The sequence below is a fragment of the Mya arenaria genome, chromosome 8 (genome assembly GCF_026914265.1).
Source record: "Mya arenaria isolate MELC-2E11 chromosome 8, ASM2691426v1".
NCBI lineage: Eukaryota > Metazoa > Mollusca > Bivalvia > Myida > Myidae > Mya > Mya arenaria.
In genome coordinates, this window is record NC_069129.1 from 39,270,380 (window position 1) to 39,296,462 (window position 26,083).

Genomic DNA, 26,083 nt, shown 5'->3' on the forward strand with positions numbered 1-26,083 from the left:
CTGATTTGAAGCCGTCAACTGTCTTTGCTTGCGCAACACTATTGTTCGTGGGAAAAATGATGGCTTATAACTTAACTTAGAATTTTACACTGCACAGTTTTAAACCATATCATGGACCTATAAACCATGGATTGGCAACTTTCATCTATGTTAATGCGATAATCTCAAACTCACGCGTGCAGCGGGATTTCATTCCGAGATCTTACCGTGTGGTCATTTTCGAGACGTCCGACATCGGCCGAATATATACATGTAGGAAAACATTAATTAAAATTGACTCAAATGCGCGGTACTTTCATTTGAGTTGATAAATCTGATTAAAATCACAGTTATTAATTATGACTAAATCTATAACGAACAAGGCATTATTAGCAGAGTTGGCGGAAATAACCGAAGATCGCCGTTAATCACCAATTGGAGATTCGGCGGAATTTTCCGATATTTTCCGAGCGCGCGCTAAGGATTATGGGTAAATTATTATTTCTTATCGTTTCACTGATATGGGGCAGTTGCCAATCCATGGTTTATAGGTCCGTGACCATATAGAATGATTTATTGTCTGATTTGTTATAATGTTATCAGTGGCACAATTCTCAAAAGTCTTTCACTCTGCGTTTATTTGCTCGGACAGGCGCTAAATAGTCTTGGCATGTCAGGGCTGGCACCAGATTATGCAATCGTAACAACTCGGCCATCTCCGGCAAGCTTCGAGATAGATATATCTTGATACTAGCCGAGGAGTTCCGATTGCAGATTATGTTGATACCGGGTTTTTCGTCACAAACGGTACCGGGTATTATAATATTCTCTTAAGAATTGATAGGCCCGGTATCAATGTCCCCAACAATCAACCATGGCTTTTGATATTGTTGTTTATGCATGCATATGTTTATTAATTTTCTCTTTCACTTATATGCTTATTATCCAATTAATTGATTAGAAATAACTATGTCACATGATATATAATCTAAATTAAACTTATCATGTAACAAGAAACATTATGTTTACGTTACTTAATAAATATGTTTGAATCTTGAATCTTTGACTATGTTACACAAATACAACAGAATAGTGAGTTTGATTGAACGAAGAATAGTATGATTAACATGTATTAATATGTTGACAGTCCCCTTAATTTCCACAATTTTAACCAATTGTAAATTTTGAATACAGACCATTATAATTTGATAATAATTGACTTTTAGTTTTTAATGTGATATTTGGGAAAAGCTTTGAAAAGAAATAATTCATTTGAATTAACACCCAGTGTATGTTGATCTTATTCGTTTTTCTCGATAAGTTAAAGTATTATAGATCTTATATGTATGCAAAATCGTATAAAGGAAAATTCCAATTTTGTTGTCTAAGTCACGCATTTAAAACATGTTTTGCTCATGTCTGAAGTTAACATTATAAGATATATATTATTATATATTTCTTATACTATGTTAACTTCAGGCATGAGCGGCAAGATATTTCCCCTTGTTTATTGCACTTGTCTCACAGCATGGGGTCAATTTACTGTGTATCTGTTTATTGGTCCAGTGCCATTTAAAGTTAACACTTTCAGAGTTGATAATCTCATTGTCTGACTAATACATATCCAATTCTTGTATAAACAATATACATACCTGAATGAATCAATATGAGCTATTAACAAATAAGTGTTTGAATAAATACAGAATTATGATCAGACGTTTACGGGCCTTAAAGTAATCAATTCTACTGACCCATGAGAGAGCATGTAATAAAACATAAACTAATCAAAGGGTTTATTGATGTATCTTATTATTGCCTTCAACCCTATGGCACCTGTGGACTCATTCAAAAATGCAGTTTATGAAAAATTACTTTACAACATGCCTTGTTCTGGCCGATACACAAATCATTCCCTGAACATGAAGATATATAAATACATCAAGAAATGAAGTATTGTATAAATCATGTAATATTATATATATTTGGAACAGAACATCTTTCTCTTTTAGTATGTCCAATTAATAAAAACACTTTAATCGTATAAAATTCTTCATTATATTAGCTAAGTGCTAACTGCTATATTGTTAAACACAACTCGGTGTAGCATAATATTTTATTAACATTTTTTCTTCAGATTTAAAAAAAATCAGAACATTCTATTATAAAGTTGTTGATATGCAAAATAAATGTTTCTATAAATATTGTACTGTTTTACGCAATTAAAGAATGGAATGAAGGGAACATTCCGACACTGACCCTTGCACTTCCATTAATTGGCAACACGTGTGACACGTGTCATAAAGGGGCTTCATAACACCTTTAATTTAGGTATTTCTGATATTGCAGTCGAGTTTACTGCACAAACGTCAGACATTATTACACGCATTGAGAAATGACAAATCAAAAAAAGTAAATCATCATCTTCGTCAGCTTACAATGGATCAGGAGAATATATCAGATTTCCATACTTGGCTCAATAACTTCTATTATAGTAAATGTATGCCAAAATAAATTCTTTATGTTACCCGGTATCGACATTGGGAAGAGCCAGTATCATAGTTAATGGTACCGGATTATGTTGATACCGGGTTTTACGTCACAGTCGGTACCGGGTATATAATACTCTCTTCAGAAATCCCGCTATTTATCTTATCTTATCTTACTCTCTTCAGAAATCCCGGTATCGATAGGCCCGGTATTCAATGTGAGATGTTCGTTATTATTTGTTATTTTCGCTAGTTTGCCGATATTGTAATTCAAAAGTATAAGATAGAAAAAAAATATGGTTGTTTGAATTACTTTTTACTTGGATGTTACATTACAACATTCAATGAAAATGCATTTTGCACACATTGATATATATAGACATGCGTTAGTTTTTGTTATTGCTGTCTTTGAATTCAAAGATGTATATTTTATACAAATCTAATTGTGTTTTGGTACAGTTATTGCTTTATAACTCAAACTATTATACAAACCAGGTAAAAGATATAGAACAATAATTTATACCGCCAACATCAAAGATCTTTATCCGATAATGATACTTTCAAAAGGCAATAAAAAAAGCGGGTCATGTCATAATGAGATTTGTCATCTGATAATATTCCGGTAGCACTTATTCCGGTATCAACAAGTGGTACCGGGTACCGGGCCATACCGGATACCGGGTACCGGCTTTTATCACCACCCCGATACTATTTCCCGGTCTCATCCGGTCTCTACCGGTGGATAATAGGAGTTCAGTACAATCGGAACTCCTCGGCTAGTATCAATATAATACGGGTCGTAAGAAAATAGTCCATCATGGCCGACCAAGAAGATGTTCAAACAACCAAGAGATATGTTAGTCCAAAAACAGAATGAGGAGCGAACTTTTACCACTTATTTGTGTGTAAGTGTTATTTTTATACTTATTGTATTTTAATAAAATATAAAAATAGTTTTAAAAGAGCCCTAATGAGAAACTAATTGGAAATGTCATTAATTCTTAGTGGGTGGGGTAAAGTCTTCTTTCATTTGACAGATTCTAATTTAGTAAATAACAATTTTGAAGCTCCAGTGATCAGTGGCAAAAATTAAGAAAACAAATACTCTATTATTAATTTTTTTAATAACAAATAAGTCTGAATCTAACTTTACTTAGATCGATAATAGGTTAGATTTATCTCATACATTTCATATCATTAACTTTAATTTTTTATAATTAATATTTACATTCTTTTAACCAAGGATGTATGGTTTATATGTCCGTGAGTGTTGGTAGCGAACAACTTAATGTAATGGCACAATTGAATACCTCGGCCCTGTTCACTAATATAGTTCTCTAAATAAATTAGATCTTCATTCTATTGGTTTAACAAAATGAGTTTGAACGCATAAACCAGCACACATTTCTTTCAAGACTAAATTCTTTGATATCCACCAGTGGTGGTGATGCAGAAACATTGAAAAATGCTGACATTTTTACTGTGCCAATGAAATGCAGACATTTAAATTTTAATCTTATTGTCATTTTCAGAGAAGAGTATGGTACCAGGGGTGCAGCTGACTCTGATTCTCGGCTTGTTCTATTGAAAAAAGGCAGATGAGGTAATGGTTGTGCTATTTTCGAAATTCGGACAATAATTTAACAGTCAAGTATCCTATTGGTTTAAGCCCAAAAGTACCTGCATGTTTGTACAATTAACCAACAAGGATTGACAGTATTAAAATATCAACATTGTAGATGAATTTAAACATGATAACAATTTCATTTCATATTTTTTAATTAACCAGTAGTCCAGAGCTAAAAGCTGCTCTCTCACAGATTGACAGTTCTTCTTGGTCATTCTTCAAAAGCCCAAAGGAGTAATTAAATTAAATTTACACATATAATTAATTAAATGGCTTAAAGCAATAGCAAAAAAATATTTTCCAAACAATTGAAATCTGTTCTATTATGTGTGACCTTATATGACTAGTTGGAGGAATTTTTACCAAATTTTCAAACTTGTATATGAAAGATTGTGATCTGATATTATGTCAGCAGTCTAATATCACTACATTTGCACAATAATTGCCAATTGGCTCGTTTAAAGACAAAAATAAAAAAGGTGTCAGAACAGTAAAACTGTGAGGATGCAGCTTTAAATTGGTGTTGCACTTAATGTTTTGTGAATACTTTTCTGTTGTTGTACAGGCTTTTAAAATAATTGATCTGAAAATATAATTCCTATTATTGTTGTATTTTCTGTTTTCTATTTCAGGCACTGGAATCCGAATGTAATCAAAAATGCCATTGTATGAGGATTGACCTGCAATGCATGGCAATCATCTTAACACAACTGCAACGCCTTCCTTGGAAAAATGAGTGCAAGATGGAAACAAAGCATTCAGTGGAACATCTTGTCATCTCAAATATTTGATGACTTACATACTGATGTGAAGTTGAAGATAAAAGTCATCTGTTGGTCCGTGATAATTAAATAAATCCGAACATATATTTTAAAAGGGTAAAATGGTAAAGGATTTATATACACTTTAAGTGGTTTTCCTATATTATGGAGGGAAGATAACTACAAAAACAGAAACAGATGGCATCGGCAGACCAAATAAAGGAGAACTATTTTGTTCAATTCAATTTTTAAGACTTCAGAAAATCTGTTAATAGGGCACATCTTTGCAAGTGCCATATTGTAAACGGGGCTCTTTAAAATGTGAAAAGGTGAAAGTGGTCTAGAGGATAAGCCCCAAATTCAAGGTTGTGAGTTCAAGACCTCCAAGATACTTTCTCTTGACCTCAGGAAAAGGATGTCCATACTTGTTTCTTCTTAGGCAACAGACTTAAGAGTGATTTTGTAAGCTTCCAGCTTGCATAGCAATCTGATAAGGCATAAAATAAGATACTAGCTGACTTGCAAACAGTTTTTCCATTTGTGTTGATTTATTTTTCAGTCTGTTTGAATGTTTATTAGAAGTGATGCGCATTGCTTACTGCAACCAATATTTATTTTCTTTATTAAGTTGAATTTAACGAACACATAACATGACCTTTGATTTTACAGATGCATGTTTATTTCGTTGATTGTATGAGTTTATTTTCTCAACTGATGTAATAAAAGTTATTCTGAATGACTGTCCTTTTTTGTTTGAAGAAAATGTGTTGAGGTTTTGGCATAGCATAGTGTCATCATCATCATCATCATTGTTGTGTACAAATAAAACATTCAAAACAATGTATTAAAAACCAAACTGTCAAGCCAAGTACTCAAAGAGGCACAAGGGTATTGCTAAAGAGACCGGTAATACAATCAGAAAAATAAAATGTAAAGAAAGATCTATAATTCTGACACATGGTAATGCTTTAAATAGTCCTCTCATTGTGTGTTTATGGTTAAAGTGGAGACATACAGTATATTTTGTAATGAAGACTTAAATTTGTATGGCAACTTAAAGCCATATATGGGGATTAAGCGCCAGAAATATTGTGAAGTCTCCCAAAAGACTCAATGCACTTAAAAGGGCTTGGCACAGAAATGAAAGTAAAAATGGGAGCAAAACCTAATTTATCATTAGTTTTACATTGGATTGCATACACATGGCTCTGTTATTACTTGACTAATATCAAAAATAAAATTAAGAGACATGTTGATCCAAACTGTAATTATTCTTGTTTGCATTTTATGGAGTTGGACATAAAGAGTCATTTGGTGAAGAGTGATCTAAAGGCTAATTATTCAAAAAAGATTAAGTATTATTGAAAAAAGTCTGGTATACATTGATGAAAAGCTTAGTAACCTGGCTAAATATTTGTTTAAGGCTTTTATTTACAAAAAAATAAATCAGTTGAGTATCTTATCAGTTACTCTTTTGGTTGTTTTTAATAAAAAATGACAATTTACTCAAAGATATTGAGACTAATAATTATAGATTAAGACAAGTATAATGTGTAAGGAAACTTCTAATGAGTGGGTTTTATCCACAGCCTAGGAGGTAAAGTGAAGCATGATCTGCCTTGAACAAATACAATTTTAAGACAAGATCTGTCAACTCAGTGCACCAGTCAATTGTAACCCCCCCCCCCCCCTCAGGTCCGGGGGAATACTGGGGTTAACCAGCGGAAATGGGCTGTGTTTTTACCTATCAGGTGGCCCTGCAGTGCTGGTTGAATGCGGTGGTTTTATCTTCGCTTAAAATATAGAGTGGAATGGACCTTACCTAGAGTCCCTGGGGTGTGGGGGCGTTGGCAGGGATTTTGCCATTGGATCGTCCGCGCAGGGTGTGGGCTGTACTGAAAGTCAAAGTCCCCACTATTCCCCAGACCTGGGGAGGCTGTGGTTACAATTGTCTGATGCATTTCCACATGAACGTTGTATTGGTACTCTAACAATTGAGCATACTGCCTGGATAGTCACCGCCCCACCTCAACCCCACAGAACTGTTGACACAAAAAAAATCTGCAGCCCAAACCCAATAATGCTGAAGTAAAGGCATGCATAGATTTCAGCTGGTAAAGCTGACTGGGTGACCAGCTCACACCCATCCTACCACAACCCACAAAACTCTGCACAAGGCAATCAATGATTTTACAGAATAGTAATGTTGTTTTAATGGCAAGGCATGGTGTGAAAAATAACACGGCAAAGTATGACTTAAAACTTACATTTCATAGGGTATTCCTATAACTGTTGAGAAAATGTTGACATTTAGTCCATGCATGCATTTAATCCGATGTAATGATTCATGCATGCCATGAACCGTATGATCATTTCAATGACTGTCAAGTAAATTTTCTGAGTGCTCACGATTTTTCTAGAGGAAATAGAGTGCTTGAACTATAAGGAAACATCTAAATATTCATAAAACGAACATTTTTTGAGGTTACAATAAATATTTTCTCTTAAATAAGCACATTTAATTTAACACAATCCATTTCCTTGTTGTTACAATGGGCCTTCTTTACGCGGATTGAAAACGGTGTTAATCGCCGGCAGCCGCATCGCACTTTCGTATATCCTTACTACTATTTACGAGGTCTATCTCGAAGCTTGCCGGAGATGGCCGAGTTGTTACGATTGGGAAATAGTATCCCCGTTTCCATGTTTGAAACCCGGAAACACCGGACTGCCTGAAGTTTCTACATTGATGCTGTAACAATGGCATTTCGCATATGCATAACAATTGTAGATTAATCTAAATGAATATATTAATACTAAACAACGTTTTATATTTGATTTAAGACCGCACATTGCGATGAACAGACTGATTCAATAGTCCTAGCTATGAAAGCGAAAAGTTACCGCAACAGTATTGAAATATCCGTAATATAAACTCAATTTTAGAAAGTGTTGGGTGCAACCTAACTTTCCTAAGACGAATTCCGCATCTACGTGGAAGATATATCAACGTATAAGAAAATGTTTTCGCCATTGGTCATTGCAGTTTTAGTTTTCTTTCAGGTAAGAAATGTAAAAGAGTAGATTTGTGTTAATTTAAAAACAAATAGTTGCAATGCATTCACCCCAATGCATTCAACTTTTCAAGAAACCGCTTAAGCCGAAGGTTACATACAACTAAATATTTATTTATATTTAGCCTGCAGACTATTATAACCGTATCTCGGAAATCGCATCGGCAGATCGACACAACATTTTTCACTATTGGCGAATTAATGCGCGCACGGGCGTATCAACCCTAGTCCAAATAATTGTACGTTGACGGATTTTTTTAGATTTTTGATATGGCAAATCCTTCACGTACAAATTGTTTAGTATCAAAAGTGGGTAGTTGTTCCGATCAGGATTCCGGGTTAAAGCATATAGCGTCTATAAAATATCATAATAACAAGAAATATTACCAGATAATGTTATTTTATATTAGTTCCGTACGCACACAAAAAAATATAATACCTGTAATACCTGTAATCTTCAGGCCGTAAATTTAGCTTTCGCTATCGTGGCCCCTCTGGTAAATGTCTTCTTTAGTGGTTTCTCGACTGAGTGTATATCCAACTTGTAATTATGAGTTTGACGGCTTTTCTTCATTTCATTCTGTCAAAACATAACAATATATACATGAAGGGCACCTGCAAGGCTTCAGGGCACAGTTTTAAAGCGCTCGGAACATTTCGGCCATGGCCGAGTTGTTTCGCTTGTATAACGAGGTCTATCTCGAAGTTTTGTCGTAGGAGGCCGAGTTATTACGATTGTATCGAGTTGTTCCCCTTCGCATAATTGTTATCTGTGTCAGTCAACTTTCATTTTATTGGAAAGGTAAACAACTTGTTTTAATGCATTAAATGCTTGTTTAATGCAAAATAACATTTCACTTACATGGCAAAATATGAATTTAACTCTTTATGATCAATTTCAACCATGAAATTCTTCACTTAAAACAATTTCAATATTTTTAAAACACCCCCGTTTTTGGCACATTCCCGTTTAGACGTTAGGGATTGGAAGAATCCCGTATGACATGTCTATTATTTTAGACTAGTATCAATCCCAGCGCGGTTATAACTGCCGTGGTCACCGACCTAATTCACATTTACATTCACATTGAACATACCTCGTAGGCAATAGCTATGGACTGCGTTCTGCATATTAATTAGCTTGCTATAAATAACGCTGTAATGAGTTCTCAATCTATGTTATGCGGTTAATATAGTTCGAATAAGCTGCATTTTGCGTAATATAACGCAATTTAATTGTACAATAAGCAATTATTTTAATATCGGCGAGTTACAGAACGCAATATAAAAAGCAGAATCCTATATACCAGTGTTTCGATTTTGCTTCGGCCGCAGACCGATAATATCTACATGTACATTGTAGTTTAGAATAGAATGTAGGTCATCGTATTCGGACAGGTGTACTCCCCGGAAATAAACTCTGCGAAGACGTCAAAACCAGGAAAAATATGGATCATATTATGATGCAATTAAATACTTATTAAGCGTTTAATACATTCATAATGTTTTAAATGAATGTTTCATTTTACCATACAATCATTTTATTGGGGGGATTTAGTTATTCCATGAGTATATTTTCTATGTTTTAAATTTCTTGACATTTTTTATTGAGATTGTTAGTTTATACTTGTGTTTGTAAAATGTATGTCGTATAAAACCATTCTCTTGTGTAAGTACATACTAACAACCTTTTAACTATTAATAAATGAATATTATACACTTTTACCACTCAAATTAAATGGCGTAAAACGTTGACCGGCTATCGACCTGCTACAATTTGTGTCATAGCCATGTAATGCCGAACGGAAAGTATGTGAATATTTCTCAGTTTGTCTCAGTAATTTCAGTCCAATATTTTGAGCATGTAGCATGATGCATATGCATATATATTTTTTTTTTAAACTGATATAATCTGTTCATGTAAATCTGTTCATTTTGTCCACGAGTGATATACGTTGATGGCATAATTAAGATACATGTATATACACGAAATAAATAGTATGTGTGTGATTCGAGCCAGAGGTATTTGGCGTTGTAGAAAGAAGGCTTAAACATTAAACTAATTAATATGTCCAATGCATTTTGTTGTGATGCATTTGGTTTAGCTGGCATACCCTGGTAGTAAATTAAATATGCCCAAGTCAAGTTTCAAGTGTAGAGTAGATTCTACTAAAATTTCCTTAATGCCTTATCCGTGGCAGTGCATTGTTCATTAAGGGTTTAATATGATATTGAGAATTATGTTTTACAATTACATGACTATACTCACAAAGCGTTGCAGGCCGAAAGCCATTCAACGCTTTAAGCGCTTTGATTAAATCCCTGGCGTAATGATGGGGGAACTGTTTCTTATGATAACTTACAAAAAAATAAATATTTTAATTCTATTATCTTGGTAAATAAAGATGTGTAAGACCGGGAACTTAACTTCTTCTTTTTTTAAAAATGGCCCTGATGTCGCATTTTAAATTGCAATATAGTTTGACTGTCATAATGCACCAGTCAATTGTTACCAAAATAATTCAATTATCAATCATTAATTGTGTTTAAACATTCACCAACATGTTATAAACATTAAGTGAGTAAACACCTTGTGCAATTATGTGATATAAAATATGGATTTTGATCGGATGACGGGAAATTTTCGAGACTGTTGTATTTTTACATACTTCAGTATGTAAATAAAGCCGTGTATTGGAAAATTTATTAGCAGAAGTGTCAGTGACTTGGGATAAGTGGCCGCTAATAAGGGTTTATATGGCTTCATGGGGTCACAACTGGCCTTTTAATACAGGTGGCCCTTCAACCAGGTTTGACTGTATATATTTTAGATATTTAAGTTCAACCCTTTCCAATATATCATTGTTACCAAAACCGTATATTTTGACACCATATGTTTTTTCAAAGTTGGGAATTGATGGTAAAGGTTTTTCCCTAGTAAGATCTATGTTTAATGAGGTGAAACTTTGTTATAAACACTTGAGGACAGTGTCAGATATATTTAAGAGTAACATTGGCCTTTCGGATATTTTTTTCTCTTTTTCTTTATATTTTTGAAGTGCATTTACAAGAAAAACATGGACGTTGGTATTTACATTGACCATGTCTCAATGTATTTTCTGCTTTTTGCAGACGATGTGGTAATTGTATCAGAGACTAAGGCAGGATTGCAGAGTTCTCTAAATAGTTTACATACCTATTGTCGCAAATGGAATCTTACTGTTAGAAAAGATAAAACTAAGGTTATGGTTTTCAGGAAGGATGGAAGATTTAGATTAATGATAAATGGTTTTATAATAACAAGGAAGTGGAAATTGTTAGTTTTTTCAATTAGATCTAGGAATTGTATTTACTAGTGGTGGTTCATTTATGCAAGCTACAAAAACTTTAGCTGGAAAAGGGTTGAGATCTCTTCACCCTTTGATAGCACTAGTTTGTAATATCAAAGTTCCAATAGATATAATGTATATTCTTTTTTGACGCATACATCTAATCAGTTCTTAACTATGGTTCTGAAGTCTGGGGTATATATGAATTCGAACGTTATAGAAAGAGTCCACAAAAAGTTCTGTAAATGGGTGTTGAATGTGAAGCAGTCTACTAATTCTTCGGCTTTGTATGGAGAGTTTGGTGTTTTAAGACCGGTTTCAAACAATCCTCATATCTCAGTATTGTAGAAAATACAAAGTATCAAAATATTTTATCTAAATTATGCTTATTAGTGTTGGGAATCGGTTCCAGTTTGACTATCGATAATTGGTTCCACTAAAGTAACTGATTATCTATAGTTCAACAGTTTTCAACAAAAAACATGATTTAGTTAGAAATCGTTAGTTTTTGTGTATTAGGTACCCTCTCTGGGGAAACACTTCTGTCTCTCTGGACCCAAATCTGTCTCTCTGGACCCAAATCTACCTCTCTTGAGAAACAAATCTACCTCTCTAGAGAAACAAATCTACCTCTCTAGAGAAACAAATCTACCTCTCTTGAGAAACAAATCTACCTCTCTAGAGAAACAAATCTACCTCTCCAGAGAAACAAATCTACCTCTCTAGAAAAAGAAATCTTCCTCTCTGGGCCCATATCTACCTCTCTGGACACAAATCTACCTCTCTCAAGAAACAAATCTACCTCTGGACCCAAAATCTACATCTGGAGAAACAAATCTTCCTCTCTGGACCAAAATCTATCTCTCTGGACCAAATTCTACCCCTCTGGAGAAACAAATTACTTCTCTGGAGAAAACAAATCCACCCTTTTTGAGAAATAAATCTACTTCTCTGGACCAAAATCTATCTTACTGGACCAAAATCTACCTCATTGGCACAGCCAGAAGATCACATGTATGGTGGTCCTCTGTTTCAGAAGCAAAGTGATAAGTATTGTTTGGTCATGTAGACCTGTCTCTGAAAAGCACATAATATTATAAATCACATTGTTTTTTTTCTGTGAATGCTGACCCAACAGTCTTAGTTTTTTAGCTCGACTATTCGAAGAATATGGAGAGCTATACTACTCACCCAAGCGTCATCGTCGGCGTCAGCGTCACACCTTGGTTAAGGTTTTGCATGTAAGCAACTTTAAATAATTATCTAAGCAAATACATCATGTATTGCATTGAAAGTTTAGATATGTATTCCCAACTATCTAACCTACTAAATTAATGAAGTTAGATAACTCTAGTTTGCATTTAATGCAAATAATGGGCCTTAATTATTTGACTTAGAAATTCTGGTTAAGGTTTTGCATGTACGCACACATAGGTTAATTTCTCAGCAACTACTTGATCTATTGCATTAAGACTTTATACAATGGTACTCAACCATCCAACCTACTTAATTAACCAAGTTAGATAACTCTCATTTGCATTTAATGCAAATAATGGGCCTTTATTATTTGACTTAAAAATTCCGGTTAAGGTTTTGCATGTAAGCACACATAGGTTAATTTCTCAGCAACTACTTGATCTATTGCATTAAGACTTTAGACAATGGTACTCAACCATCCAACCTACTTAATTAACCAAGTTAGATAACATAATAGTTTGCATTTAATGCAAATAATTGCCCTTTATTATTCGACTTAAAAATTCTTGTTAAGGTTTTGCATGGAACCACATTTAAGTCAATATCTCAGCAATACATCATGTATTTCATTGAAACTTTAGAAATGTATTTCGAACTATCTAACCTACTAATTTAATGAAGTAAGATCACACTGATTGGAATATAATGCAAATTATGGGCCTTTATTATTTGACTTAGAAATTCTGGTTAAGGTTTTGCATGTAAGCACACATAGGTTAATATCTCAGCAAATACATCATGTATTGCATTGAAATCTAATCTAAGTTTACAGTGATCCATGTTTTGCCAAAACTTTTCAATCCTTGCACTGAAAAGCAGCGGAATAGTCTAGCGCGCTGTCTCTGTGACAGCTCTGGTTATACATATAAGACCGGACAAACATCCTGTGACATTTGATTCCACATACAGGAAGTAACAACACTGGAAGAAAACTGTTGTATGGTGAATGTGGTTCTACACCGTGGCTTCTCAAGTTTGAAAGATTGAAGGATTTACCTTGAGTTGAAGACTCTGACAAATGTTCATGAGAATCATGACTGGACTTGTTAAATTTTCAAAGTGTTTTTAATGTTTGTATGGCTTCTGCTCTTAGTCTTCTGTAACTAATGGAAGGTAATTTCAGTTCAGCCAATCTTTCATTGTAGGGAAGATCTTTGATACATGGAACTAGTTCAATAACTCACCTCTGTAGCTTTTCAATATTGAAATGAACAAATTCAATTTGTGACATAACAAATTATGGAGAGTGGTTTTCTATTTTCAGGCAGTTGAAAGCGTTAAAGTTACAGAGTTTGTCTACTTCGATGTAAAACATGGCAGCAAAGACCTTGGCAGAATAGAAATTGGTCTATTTGGAGATGTTGCTCCATTGACAGTGGCCAACTTCAAGCAACTGGCCACACATGAGCTTGGATTTGGATACAAAGGCAGCATTTTTCACAGAGTCATTCCAGATTTCATGATTCAAGGTCAACACTGTCAGATATGTCAATTGAGTATTTGTCTCAATACTATTATGGTAGCCTTAATTAGTGGTCAACATTATATTTTGTCCAACTAGTAGGCAGAATTTCTCAAGTTTTCCAATGCACATTTTTCAGTAAATCAGAAGGTGACCAGTCTTGATTTAAATAAGGTTAAGCAGTAGATATAAACAGTGGCTGGCCCATTTAGCAGGTAGTTTACACAATATAATGTAGACCACTAAAAAGAAGATTGTTAGTATGTACCCACACAAAATAAATGGTTAAGTGACTGGGTACATAAAATATTTATTTTTTTGTAAGTACTTTCTGACAATCTTTAACAATTACGTAATCTTGTAATGTTAACAGTATACATGTACATCATATATATACTAGACCATAACACCAACTATGGGTATTTGGTTATTGAGTTATACTTATAAAAATATAAGTAAATCTTGTGAAGTCACAATATATCTTATCAACATTGTAAACAAGGTTCATGAAGTGAAGTTGTTAGTGCACATAATACGATTCAATAAAATTGTCATTTAGTGAGTAATAATGAAATAGAAATGTTTACGATTGCAAAGACCATCAAATTTGAGTGTTCACATGTAATTGATAAAGTTCATAATCTAAATATTTTAAAAAGCTATGAAAAAAATAATGTATTTTATAATTAAATCAATAGTATGGTTTTGTGCTTTTCAGGTGGAGATTTTACCAATCGAGATGGCACTGGTGGTAAGAGCATCTATGGTGAAAAATTTGCTGATGAAACCTTTAAGCTGAAACATGATGGTGCTGGAATTCTCAGCATGGCTAATGCAGGTAAGTCCAAAGCAATATCTCTGTAGATTCTCGGGCACATTTTTTTTAAAAATGCCGAGGAAACCCTGGAGTGTATTATATTTAATTTGTTGTTTTATTTCATTTTTGTCCTTAGATAGCCAATTACTGATTAATAAATATATACATGCATTTTGTGTATATCTCTTGAACAGCTTAAAGGATTTTAACATAACTACCAACAAATGTTCATAATATTGAGATGATGTAACAACCAGCTTGGTTAAAGGTCAAGGTCACACTTACAGGTCAAAGGTAATAAGACTTCATTTCATGTCCACTCCATATGGCTTGGACCAATATATTTGAAAATATTGCATAGATAACGAAAACTATATAGGACGATATGTACCGGTACTTTTCTTAGTTCGTAAAGTAATCTATCTATGTTTCAGCTTCATGCCTTCATCTGTATAAATGGCATAGTGCGTCATGTTCACTGTGAAAACAGTGAATAGAATTGTGTGAATGTTTATGTTGCTAAATAGTAAAAAAGGAGATTGTAATATAAAAAATTTGTGAAGCCACCTGATATCTGAAAGAATGGGGAACCGATTGTGGACCAATGACGGACAAATGACAAAAGATATTCAGGGCTGATATCGGCCTCAGGTTGCAGACAAGATATCTGTCCGAATTGTATCCGATGGGTAAAGCCATATCTGATTGATCGTTTACGATATCTATCTCATATATGAAATATGACAGTTCGATATCTATCTGATATGCGATTGCTAGCTGGGATGACTATATTTAACATATTGCACGATGTGCGTAAGGGAGACATCACATAATTGATTACAAAAACAACCGCCTAGTTTTTTTTTGCCTAAGTCAAGTTTAAAATCATTCACATTCTTAATAAATAGCTTGCAACAAAAAAATCATTCACATTCTTAATAAATAGCTTGCAACAATCTTTCCTACAATGCTATTAAGGAAGGAGTACTTTAGTTTTTCACAAAAGCTAACATGGCATTAATGTGCTAGTTATCAGGGATTTCACTGATGCAGAAAACTTCATGCAATTCCGATCTAGGGACTCCCGTTCAAATATTACTCTGCATTTCTGGGTCCCCCAAAATAATATTCTTTGAGTGTAAACCATAATATTGGGACCCCAGAGTCCATTATATTGATAACCAGAGATCCCCAATTTATCATCTATGAAGGCCATAGGACACCCAGCTAGAAAAACCTCATGTTATCTCGATTTACTTATTGAGTTCATATTGTTGAACATTTCTGTTGTTTTTTTCTTGACCACAGGTCCAGACACCAATGGTTCCCAATTTTTCATCACCACAGTACCGACGCCATGGTTGGACGGGCATCATGTTGTGTTCGGGAAGGTAATCAGCGGGATGGATGTTGTACACAAAATTGAGAAAGTGGATCATACAGTCTTGGACAAACCCACTGTCGATGTTGTGATTCAGGACAGCGGGGTGCTTACTAAGGATGCTTACGATATGGCCCTTGAGTAGATTACTTGTAAGGGGTACTAAACCTGGGTGTTATTTTATAAATTACCTACAAGTCATCATGTATATTTGATTCTTGACAATTTTTGTTTATCTTTTGTTCAAACTAAATACTTTTTTCTTTTTTCTTTGGTGTAGTGGATTGTTTATTATCTATTTACTTATGAATTATTTTCACCATTTGTAAAAAGTATACAAAAAAAGATATTGTGATATTTTCTATGTAAAGTGTCCCAACACTTGCCTCAAATGTGCATTTCTACCATTTGGGATTTATGGTGTTGTGAAAACTTAAGTCATATGCAAAATTGTGTGCCTTTCATTGAAGAAAGAATCATTGTGAATTGTTAAAGTACAATTGGGGTTTAGTAAGACAAATTAATTGCTTACATGTAATAATGGTTTACTGGTAATTATTGCTATGTTTGCATTTGAACCATTGAATTGTGTTGGAAAATTGCTGTTGATTTTTTTTATGATTTGTTTTTATATTACAATTGATAAAGAGCTGTACTTAAAATCAAAGGTAATTCTGAACTCAGAAGTGTATTATCTAATTAAATTTTAGTTTTTTCTCACTTTTACTTTACATATTCACTAAATGTGTTAAAATAAGGTATTTTTATAAGTTTGTTTACATTGTTTTAAGATTTATCTAAAGTTGGCATTTATTAAAATGACATTTTTGTCAGAACATATATAACCATACATATACACACTCATTTGTCGAAAGATGGTGCTAGGTAACTACTGTTGCTCAAGATCTCTTTAATTATTATGTCATAATTTTGGGTATTATTTAGATATAAATTAAATTTCCTTTTGCTTCCTTTATTAGCTTGTGTGATTTTGTTATTGAGGTTGAAAGGCTGTTGTCATCATATCATCATCACCTCTGTTGTCATCATATCATCATCACCTCTGTTGTCATCATATCGTCATCACCTCTGTTGGTTGTGGAATCTTTAGTCATCGCATCAATCCTCCACACTTGAGGTCAACCATCGTGGAAGCCTTCATATGCGTATAGGTTTTGACAGCTCTTTCTGAATTTAGACTACCGGTACTGTAATTGCATAATCCATTGAACTGCATGGCACTTTGGAGGCATCCGTCACTTACTGTGACAGCTCTTGTTAAGGTATTTGTTGAACCTCAGGGCTTTAATTGTTAGCAATAAAAAAAATTAAGCTTATATACTTCTGTCATTGACATATTTGAATGAAAGTTTATGCCAAATAATTTTGATATGATATAACTATAAATGTGGTTATACACAGTTTTATTTTTTTTACGCTATAAACCCATGTTAAAAGCAGAGATTTTGATGATAGTTTTGTCGGTTAAAATGTCAATTAGCCTAAGTTGTTTATTAGTTGTCAAATTAGTCAGATAATCTTATACATGAATAAATAATTAAGCATTGCATTTGTTATTGATTTGTTTTCTAAGCTCTCAGACTTCATAAACCTCCCCAGTTTGACAAATAGTCTTACCTATTTAAGCTGAGCTTTGACCTGACGGACAAATGCATCAAACTATATTTACCAACAACTGTAGTGGTGAAGTGCATGGAAACTGTAAGCAAAACAGGCGCTCACTGGGGTTATAATCCAATTCATGGGTAGTCAACCTCTTAATTTCTGTACCTACATAATTTATACATGTCTTACAATTGTGCCGATTGCCAATACAATTTAATTACTCTAAATGGAGTATGTGCACCGAATGTTTTCACACCATTGCTGGGGAAAGCTAAATGTACATAACTAGGTGTTAGTGTTTGGCCAAAGTTATGCATTTGCTGATAATGGCAATTAACTGAAATTGATGATGGCCCCATGCCTTGCAGTGACAACTCTGGTTATGACACCTTGCCATGTGTATTCAATATCGTTAAATCACAAAATATGCATCAATAAAAGATGTTCGTGATTCGTGCCAAGCCAAGCCGGGCATTCCGGTTTTCCCACTTATTGGGAACTAAAGAAATTTAAGCGCGTATATAATAGGATAATTATGATGTTATTATAAGGGCAAATTATACCAATCCGGAAGTGACTTTTTAGTGCCACATGCCTTGTTTTCTTTTTATTAACCCATGAGAATGAATAGAAGCATGGTTACACGATCTCAGACCATTGGTTACTTTCCATCTTTATATAGGTTTTTAGTCCTTTTACTCCAAACTACTAATTATATCTTGTTTTACCTTTTTTGTCTGCCAACAGTAGACTTGTGACATTTGAAACCGTTTCCAGCGTTTAAAGGGACTGTGTCACAGATTGGCACCAAAAAAAGATTTTTTCTGTAACGAATCTCAGGACAATTATCTAATAGAATGTGTTACGCTTTGATATCATAATTGTAAAAAAACAACACCAAAATGTAAAAAAAAGAGCGGGTTCGAACCCGCGTCGCTAAAAATTGAAGTCCAGTGTCTTACTCACTGAGCTACAAAGGCTTATATGAATTCTACCTGGTAGACATACCCAGTAATCTTTTTTTAATGGAAAAATACGAAATAACTGCTAAACTTAAATACGGTAAATTGTAAACTATGTGGTACTTCAGTTAGTAAGTTTCAATGCATTGAACACATCGATGCCAAGTTTATGTCAGTTTTCGAAAAACAATTTCGCTACTTTATCATACGTGAGACAGCTCCTTTAAATATGAAAAATTATGGATTGTATTTTATTACGTAAAACCTTCGGAAGGGCATGAGGCGTAAAACCTTAGAATGATGCACTATTCCAAAAACTGACCACAGTCATTGCTCCCATGCAATTCATGCTGGGCGTAATGGCCATTAAATTTCGATGAGTAAGCTATTAGCAGATAACTGATAAAAGTTGCTTGGAGAATCACAAAACCATTGACTGGAACATCCTACATATATGCCAGGTATATGCAGGCATAGCCCCTGAAAACAAGGTTTCCTTCTTAATCGAAAATTGGATAGGATTTCTTGGCATGGTCATTTAAAGCACCTTCTTGCATGATTTATTGTAAAATCGTTTGTTTTGATGTGATCCTTTTTAAATTTTAATCATTAAATAGCGAAATTCTGTTAAAACAGACAAGTAAAAGTGAGTTCGAGTGCACATGTGTTAAAACAGACAAGTAAAAGCGAGTTCGAGTGCACATATGTTAAAACAGACAAGTAAAAGCGAGTTCGAGTGCACATGTGTTAAAACAGACAAGTAAAAGCGAGTTCGAGTGCACATATGTTAAAACAGACAAGTAAAAGCGAGTTCGAGTGCACATATGTTAAAACAGACAAGTAAAAGCGAGTTCGAGTGCACATATGTTAAAACAGACAAGTAAAAGCGAGTTCGAGTGCACATATGTTAAAACAGACAAGTAAAAGCGAGTTCGAGTGCACATATGTTAAAACAGACAAGTAAAAGCGAGTTCGAGTGCACATATGTTAAAACAGACAAGTAAAAGCGAGTTTGAGTGCACATATGTTAAAACAGACAAGTAAAAGCGAGTTCGAGTGCACATATGTTAAAACAGACAAGTAAAAGCGAGTTCGAGTGCACATATGTTAAAACAGACAAGTTTATCATTTTGCAAAAACCCAATTTTGACTCTGGGGACGGCTATTTTAAAGAGCTCTAAAATCTACAGTGGTCGACAACTGTCAATATATAACAGCGGTTCAGGGCATAACATACCAATTCGGAAGTGCCTCCTCAGTGTTACGTGCCTTTTTCTTTCTATTTACACAAGACCGTGAATCATGGTTATTGCATCTCAGACCATTGGCCACTTTCCATCTTAATAAAGGTTTTATAGCTGAATGGTTTGTGGTTTCAAAAACAGGCTAAACATGCTGGATCTACTTTTTAACTTACTATTTAATAGAAACGTATTTTTTTCTAACGTAATGATTGGTACACAAGTGGAATTTTCTCCCCATATATGGTGCTGGGGGTTGTGAAGCACTAGAACTCATTTCTATTGGTCAATTGACTATAATTATAGGATTTTATTTTAGTTTGGTCTCTGAACTAAATGTCAGTGTCAAGGCAATATTAGTTCTTTTGGCGTCTTAAAATGTGTATAAAATGAAAACTTTTATTTATAGATATAATTTATATGTAAATTAAAACTTCGATTGAAAAGTTTTGAATATTCGCGACCGTTGCCAGCCAGAATATTTGGGCTGCGATGGCCGCACAAGAGACCCCAGCTCCTGTGTTACATTGAACTGTGATCATCTCATTTTCAATGCGCCTAGCATTCACCATATTATACTATTGTGCCTTCAGGAAACTTCTGTTACAAGCATGACGTTATCTCTCAAATTTCGAAAGACCTGTGTTTTACAAGTACTTAATTAATTTGACGTGGAATATTTATGAAACCTTATTAAAGAAGGGCTTGATGATTCATTCTAGTATTTTTTAACAATCATGCCGTTTTGAAACAAACACGTATGCCGTATACTATGTCGAAATAAGATAGTTAGAAAGCCGTGTTTATTATTTTTAGGATTTTTTTCATTTGTTACAATTGTGTCCTAATGCCCTATATCGCGCGATGCGGCTCATTCATCGCGGCAGTCGTGATTTAAACGTTCTACAAAACTCATACAGGCCTGGCCAGACCAAACTTGTATGTGGTTAGAAGTGTAGTTTATGTTTTATACAGATCTTAAAGCTGCACTCTCACGGATTTACCATTTTTACAACCTTTTCAATAGATTTTCATATTTCCGTTCGAAAATTATAATGTTTTATGGTTTAAACTAACTGTTTACGAAAAATGCATTAAACATCAATTTTTGAACTTAAATATAAAAATCTGCGATCTATTTTTTGTCAGCAGTCTTATATAATTGGTTTCCATGTATTTTCGCAAAAATTGGCGCGTTCCGAGACAAAAAAAAAAGTTGTCAAAACGTTCAATATGTGACAGTGCAACTTTAGTTAGTTGTACAAAAAGTTGTAATTATTGTTGTGTGATTGCCAAGATAGAATTTAACAATGATTAAGTCCTTCCTGGGCTTCCATAGTTCTGTAGCCGCGTTGGTATGTAAAACAAGTAACTTGATCCATATGCGGGGTGTTTATTTACAACTTATAACTAACAAAGGGTCCAAAACACAGATTTCTTAAGATTAAGAATTTTGTTAAACCTTAACACGTGGTGGATAATATCTCGGTGGCAGCGTATTTTATCCCTTTCATCCGACCAATGATTACACACCACGATCAGCTGATAAGCCATCTGGCATATGCCGCTCTGCTGTTGACGTGGAGGTGGACGTGTAAGTATCTACGTGGCAGAGATTCATAACGAGGCTGGCTAGAGCAGAGAACGGAGATCATTTTTTCACAAGTGGATTAAACAAAGAAAACTTGGAAAGATGGAGCTCATTCAAACTTCTGTGTATTTTGGATCCATGGTGTTGATGATACAATCGCTTTATGTGATCAATGTAAGTACAGATATAACTGCAGTATGATGTAAATTCTTTTCGAATAAATTTAGTCTAACTTTTTCATGGAACATTCTTTAGAATAACGTAAATCTAAAAATTGTTGTAAGCCAACCATGATAAATGTTGTTCCACGTTTTATGTAAAATGTTAACCGAGAGTAAATGGAATTCTGTAGCAATTGCGTTCTGTGTAGACTTGTTCTGAAGCCAAATTCCTTAAGCAAGTAAGATGGTTATCAATCCTGGCGAAATCTACAGCAAACTTGTGTGCTTTGAGCATGTTTAATGTGGTTCAACATTATGATTCACGGAAACAGCATTTGAACATACATGTTATGTACTATTATGTCCTTATATTACAAGGCTATCTATACCAAAATCATAAACAAAACTGTATAGATTAGTCTAGTCTTGATGGCATCCGCCTTTTCTTCATTTAGTTGACGGAGGCCAAGGATACATTGGTCACTGACGTCGTGTCGTTTGACATCAAGATTGACGGCGTGGATACGGGCACCATAGACATCGGGCTGTTCCGGAAGACGGCCCCGCGGACGGTAGATAATTTCGTAAAACTGGCCGAGGGAAACACGAAGGACGGCCTAGGATATACCGGAAGTCCCTTCCATAGGATCATCGATGACTTCGTTGTTCAAGGTATGTGAATACTATGATACTGGAAAATAAAGGAAGGATATTTGCCTAATTTGGGTGCGAAGATCGAAAACTGTGTGCGTGTATTAAGGTGTACTTATTGAATTCACATTCCGCGGTGAAATATCTCAAGGGTGAACATCCAGCTAAGATTCAGTTTCCTTCCCGAGTATTTTTAAAATACCATTAGACTAAGTCAGTCATTTGGCACTTTCGTTTTACTCTCATTTAATTGCGCGTTTAACAGTGACGAGTGATACTGTCGAAACGTTGACTTTATTTGCCGAAGCATGTTTCACTATAACGGCTTAGAGAGACAAGCATCTACGGCGACGAGGTTTTCACGTTTTTCCCATTTTATCAATAATAGCACTATGTAGTTACATGTGAACCGTTGACGTTTTTCAGGCGGTGACGTTGTCTTCCATAATGGCACAGGAGAGACGAGCATCTACGGCGGACGTTTCGCAGACGAGGCGTTCACGTTGAACCACTACGGTGCAGGATGGGTGAGCATGGCAAATGCCGGTATGTATGAATATGTGAACATAATTTGTATGCCTGATCGGTTAGGCAAAACAGCCACAGTCGTTGAATAATTTGAGTTACATGTATAATTCAATTTGAAAAAAACCCCGCCCTTTTCATGTCATTTTAACCATTTACCGAAGTAACTGCATTCATAGAAACCAGCTGGAGTTGAAGTCTTTCAAGAAAGTAGTGTGGCAACTTTTATTCTTATATTTCTTTAAAAATCTTGCTTCATTGCTCCTGTAAGCATTTTCTTTATTATTTTAATGGTATGACATTGGGTTGTCGTGGGAAAATAGCCTACTTGTCCGCTCTTGTTCAACACCAGTGCATTCATCGTGTACAATATTCTTAATGTTGGTTCTGTCACCTCAGGCCCCGACACTAACACGTGTCAGTTCTTCATCACGGCGAAGGCGGCGAACTGGCTGGATGGGAAACACGTGGTGTTCGGCAAGGTAGTGCGCGGCATGTGGGTTCTCAAACAAATTCTCGCCGTCGACACCGACAAGGCAACGGACCGCCCCCTCGTTGACGTCATCATCGCGAAGAGCAGCGCAAAGAAAGTTGATGAACCATTCACCGTTGCCAAGGTATCGGCGGATTGGTTAACGTAGACGCTTGAAAGGGAGGTCACGTGCTATAAACTCACGCGCTGGGCCGGTCACGCGGTGACGTAGATGGAGCGAGGAGAGGAGAGATTTTCTTCATTGTGAAGATCACACATGTCCTCAGGGAAATTTACAATGGCGTCATACACATTTATATGACGTCACAGAGGACACCTGCAATTCATGAAATTATCGATAATGTACCGAATTGCAATTGTTGTAACTGCTGTGTGATGTTGTGCTTGCAGATGTAAAGTTGCTTTGCAGAAATTTACGGTTATTTTCCTTATTAAGTATCTCAATGATATAATTACTTGTCAATGATAATATTCGAAATACTTTACATTCATTGACTTTAATTAAAATACCTATACACTTATTGAATTAAATAAGGAAATGAATTTAGATGTTTTATGGACTAGCAGAGTTGGTTCAGATGAACAAAGTAATGATAAAAAAATCTTTGTTATCAAATAACATAAATTACATGTATATCACTGTATTTTCTTTTTAATATTTCGTCATATTAAATGTAAAATATAACCATGAACGTACACGTGTTATTTCATGTTGATATCGGTCATTTCCTTGGGTAAGAAAACGGCTAGTGACCGAAGTTATCCCAGGCCACAAAGTAGGGATGGGTTATAGGAATGCTCTTCGTCCGTTTATCCATCTGGAATCCTTTTTTCGTTCCGCTCAACTACACGGTGTATAACAACAATGTTGGAAAATGAGGGATCAAGGTCAATGACACAGTATAATGTCATGGGAAGGGCAGGGCAGGGACCATAACCCTGTTGTACTTAAATTTTATAAATCTAGCGAGTGTCATGTTGTAGTCTATAATTGTCAAGTTCTGCTCCGTGATAAAGTCATACAAATAGTTTGCCATAGGTTTGTTACCATTAAAGGTATTTACGTGCAACTCGGTACATGCTAAGGAAGGCTCATACCTCTTGTTGTAATAATTGTCAACCATGCCCCTTGTTAGATTGAAAGAACGTGCGCCAAGACTTAGCCATAACTTAATTCACGGTATTTACACGAAACTGTATGTACATGCTGTCACTGAGAATGAGCATATATATATATAGCAAGATACATAACTCTCTCTATAATAAGTGTCGAGTAATGCCCCTTAGTAACTTCAGACAGACGAGCGTTGACTTAATTTATGAACAACTGGTTTGATGGATTAGTTGGAAAGATCTTTGCAACCCACCTTAACGGACGCTTTTTAATTTCAAAATTCGACATGCTGTGCCCGCGTGATTTTTTTTTATCAAATTCGAAAATTGAATGTATCGGGCCTATTGTGATGTACGTGAAGTTAGCGGCCTAGCGGCGTGAAGTTGGCGGCCTAGCGGCCTAATTTTTTTTCCAAGCAATTGTTAATGCGGTGTTTTTAAAACAATGATAAATCAAATGTTTTTTATTCATATAGTTACATAGCGGCCTTAAATTGTTATCTATTCAGAATATTTTTCTTTACCTTTTATTCTAAAACAATTTTAAATTAACTGTTTTATGCACAAATTATCACTCTGAAGCGTTTTTCAACTTTTTTTCCAAAAAGTCGATCAAGCACTTCAGCGACCTAGCGGCCTGAAATTAGCGGCCTAAATTGAATCCAATTTCAAAGCATGTATACATGCATTTTCTTCTAAAACAATGATATATTAACTGTTTTTTATGCACAAATTATCACTCTGAAGCGTTTTTTATTTTTATTTTTTAAAAAGTCGATCGAGCACTTCAGCGGCCTAGCGGCGTGAAGTTAGCGGCCTGGCGGGCGGCCTAAAATGGTTTCCTATTTCAAAGCATGTATACATGCATTTTCTTCTAAAACAATGACATATTAACTGTTTGAATGCACAAATTAACACTTCGAAGCTATTAGCGATTATCAACAGTTTTTAGCTCTACTGGCCAAAGGCCAGAAGAGCTTATGCGATGGTAATGTGTACGTAGTATGTGCATCCGTGCGTCCGTGCGGTCGTGCGTTCGTGCGTCTGTAAATAATTGCTTGTGAACACGATACAGTCTTCAGTTTTGATTGTATTGCGATGAAACTTGTACAGTATCTAGATATCCATTAGAGCTCGGTTCCTTTCGAAAACCAGCCAGATCCGCCCATAAATGCCTAGATTATGGGCCATGAAAGTTTTAAAGAAATGCTTTCTATTTTTAGCCAGGTCTGCATGAGCGAATTCTATTTTTAGCCAAGTTTACATGTACATGTAAATTCAAGTCTAGAGTTAAGGGAGACAATTTGCAAGTCTAGGATTTTGAGAGAGAATTTGCTTTTTGCTTCTGCAGTTGATTTTGTGAATTTTTTCTGCCTTGTTCTTGTTGAAAACCCAAAGGCCATTTTTTAGCTTTAAGTTCTGTAGTTTGCGCATTCAGCTTAACAAAATTGGTTGTGAATGTTTAAGTTATGCACCTGGTGTCATTACTGGCCACACCCTGGGTTCACAGGTTTGGTAAACATAAATCTGGAAAGGTTTGAAAATCT

General features: G+C 35.0%; 2 protein-coding genes and 1 long non-coding RNA gene across 3 annotated transcripts; all 3 read left to right on the plus strand.

Moving 5' to 3' along the window:
- Positions 1-3,286: 3,286 nt before the first annotated feature.
- Positions 3,287-5,711, plus strand: LOC128243419 (uncharacterized). Its single transcript, XR_008262831.1, has 3 exons — positions 3,287-3,370; positions 3,998-4,068; positions 4,725-5,711. It is a non-coding gene; the product is annotated as an uncharacterized LOC128243419 (long non-coding RNA).
- Positions 5,712-7,776: 2,065 nt separating this feature from the next.
- Positions 7,777-17,740, plus strand: LOC128243416 (uncharacterized). Its single transcript, XM_052961194.1, has 4 exons — positions 7,777-7,916; positions 13,778-13,982; positions 14,694-14,813; positions 16,101-17,740. Exons 1-4 carry the CDS (start codon positions 7,875-7,877, stop codon positions 16,316-16,318), a joined length of 585 nt encoding a protein of 194 aa, XP_052817154.1. The 5' UTR covers positions 7,777-7,874; the 3' UTR covers positions 16,319-17,740.
- Positions 17,741-21,419: 3,679 nt separating this feature from the next.
- Positions 21,420-24,119, plus strand: LOC128243414 (peptidyl-prolyl cis-trans isomerase 6-like). Its single transcript, XM_052961192.1, has 4 exons — positions 21,420-21,767; positions 22,210-22,426; positions 22,832-22,951; positions 23,330-24,119. Exons 1-4 carry the CDS (start codon positions 21,696-21,698, stop codon positions 23,569-23,571), a joined length of 651 nt encoding a protein of 216 aa, XP_052817152.1. The 5' UTR covers positions 21,420-21,695; the 3' UTR covers positions 23,572-24,119.
- The last annotated feature ends 1,964 nt before the right edge of the window (positions 24,120-26,083 follow it).

Bases quoted from the DNA above. Each gene is read 5' to 3' on its own strand.
- LOC128243416 (XM_052961194.1), top strand. From the start codon at position 7,875: ATGTTTTCGCCATTGGTCATTGCAGTTTTAGTTTTCTTTCAG. The intron at 13,983-14,693 runs GTCAACACTGTC...TGTGCTTTTCAG, and splicing joins TCCAGATTTCATGATTCAAG to GTGGAGATTTTACCAATCGA. The intron at 14,814-16,100 runs GTAAGTCCAAAG...TCTTGACCACAG, and splicing joins TCTCAGCATGGCTAATGCAG to GTCCAGACACCAATGGTTCC.
- LOC128243414 (XM_052961192.1), top strand. From the start codon at position 21,696: ATGGAGCTCATTCAAACTTCTGTGTATTTTGGATCCATGGTGTTGATG. The intron at 22,427-22,831 runs GTATGTGAATAC...GACGTTTTTCAG, and splicing joins CGATGACTTCGTTGTTCAAG to GCGGTGACGTTGTCTTCCAT. The intron at 22,952-23,329 runs GTATGTATGAAT...CTGTCACCTCAG, and splicing joins GGTGAGCATGGCAAATGCCG to GCCCCGACACTAACACGTGT.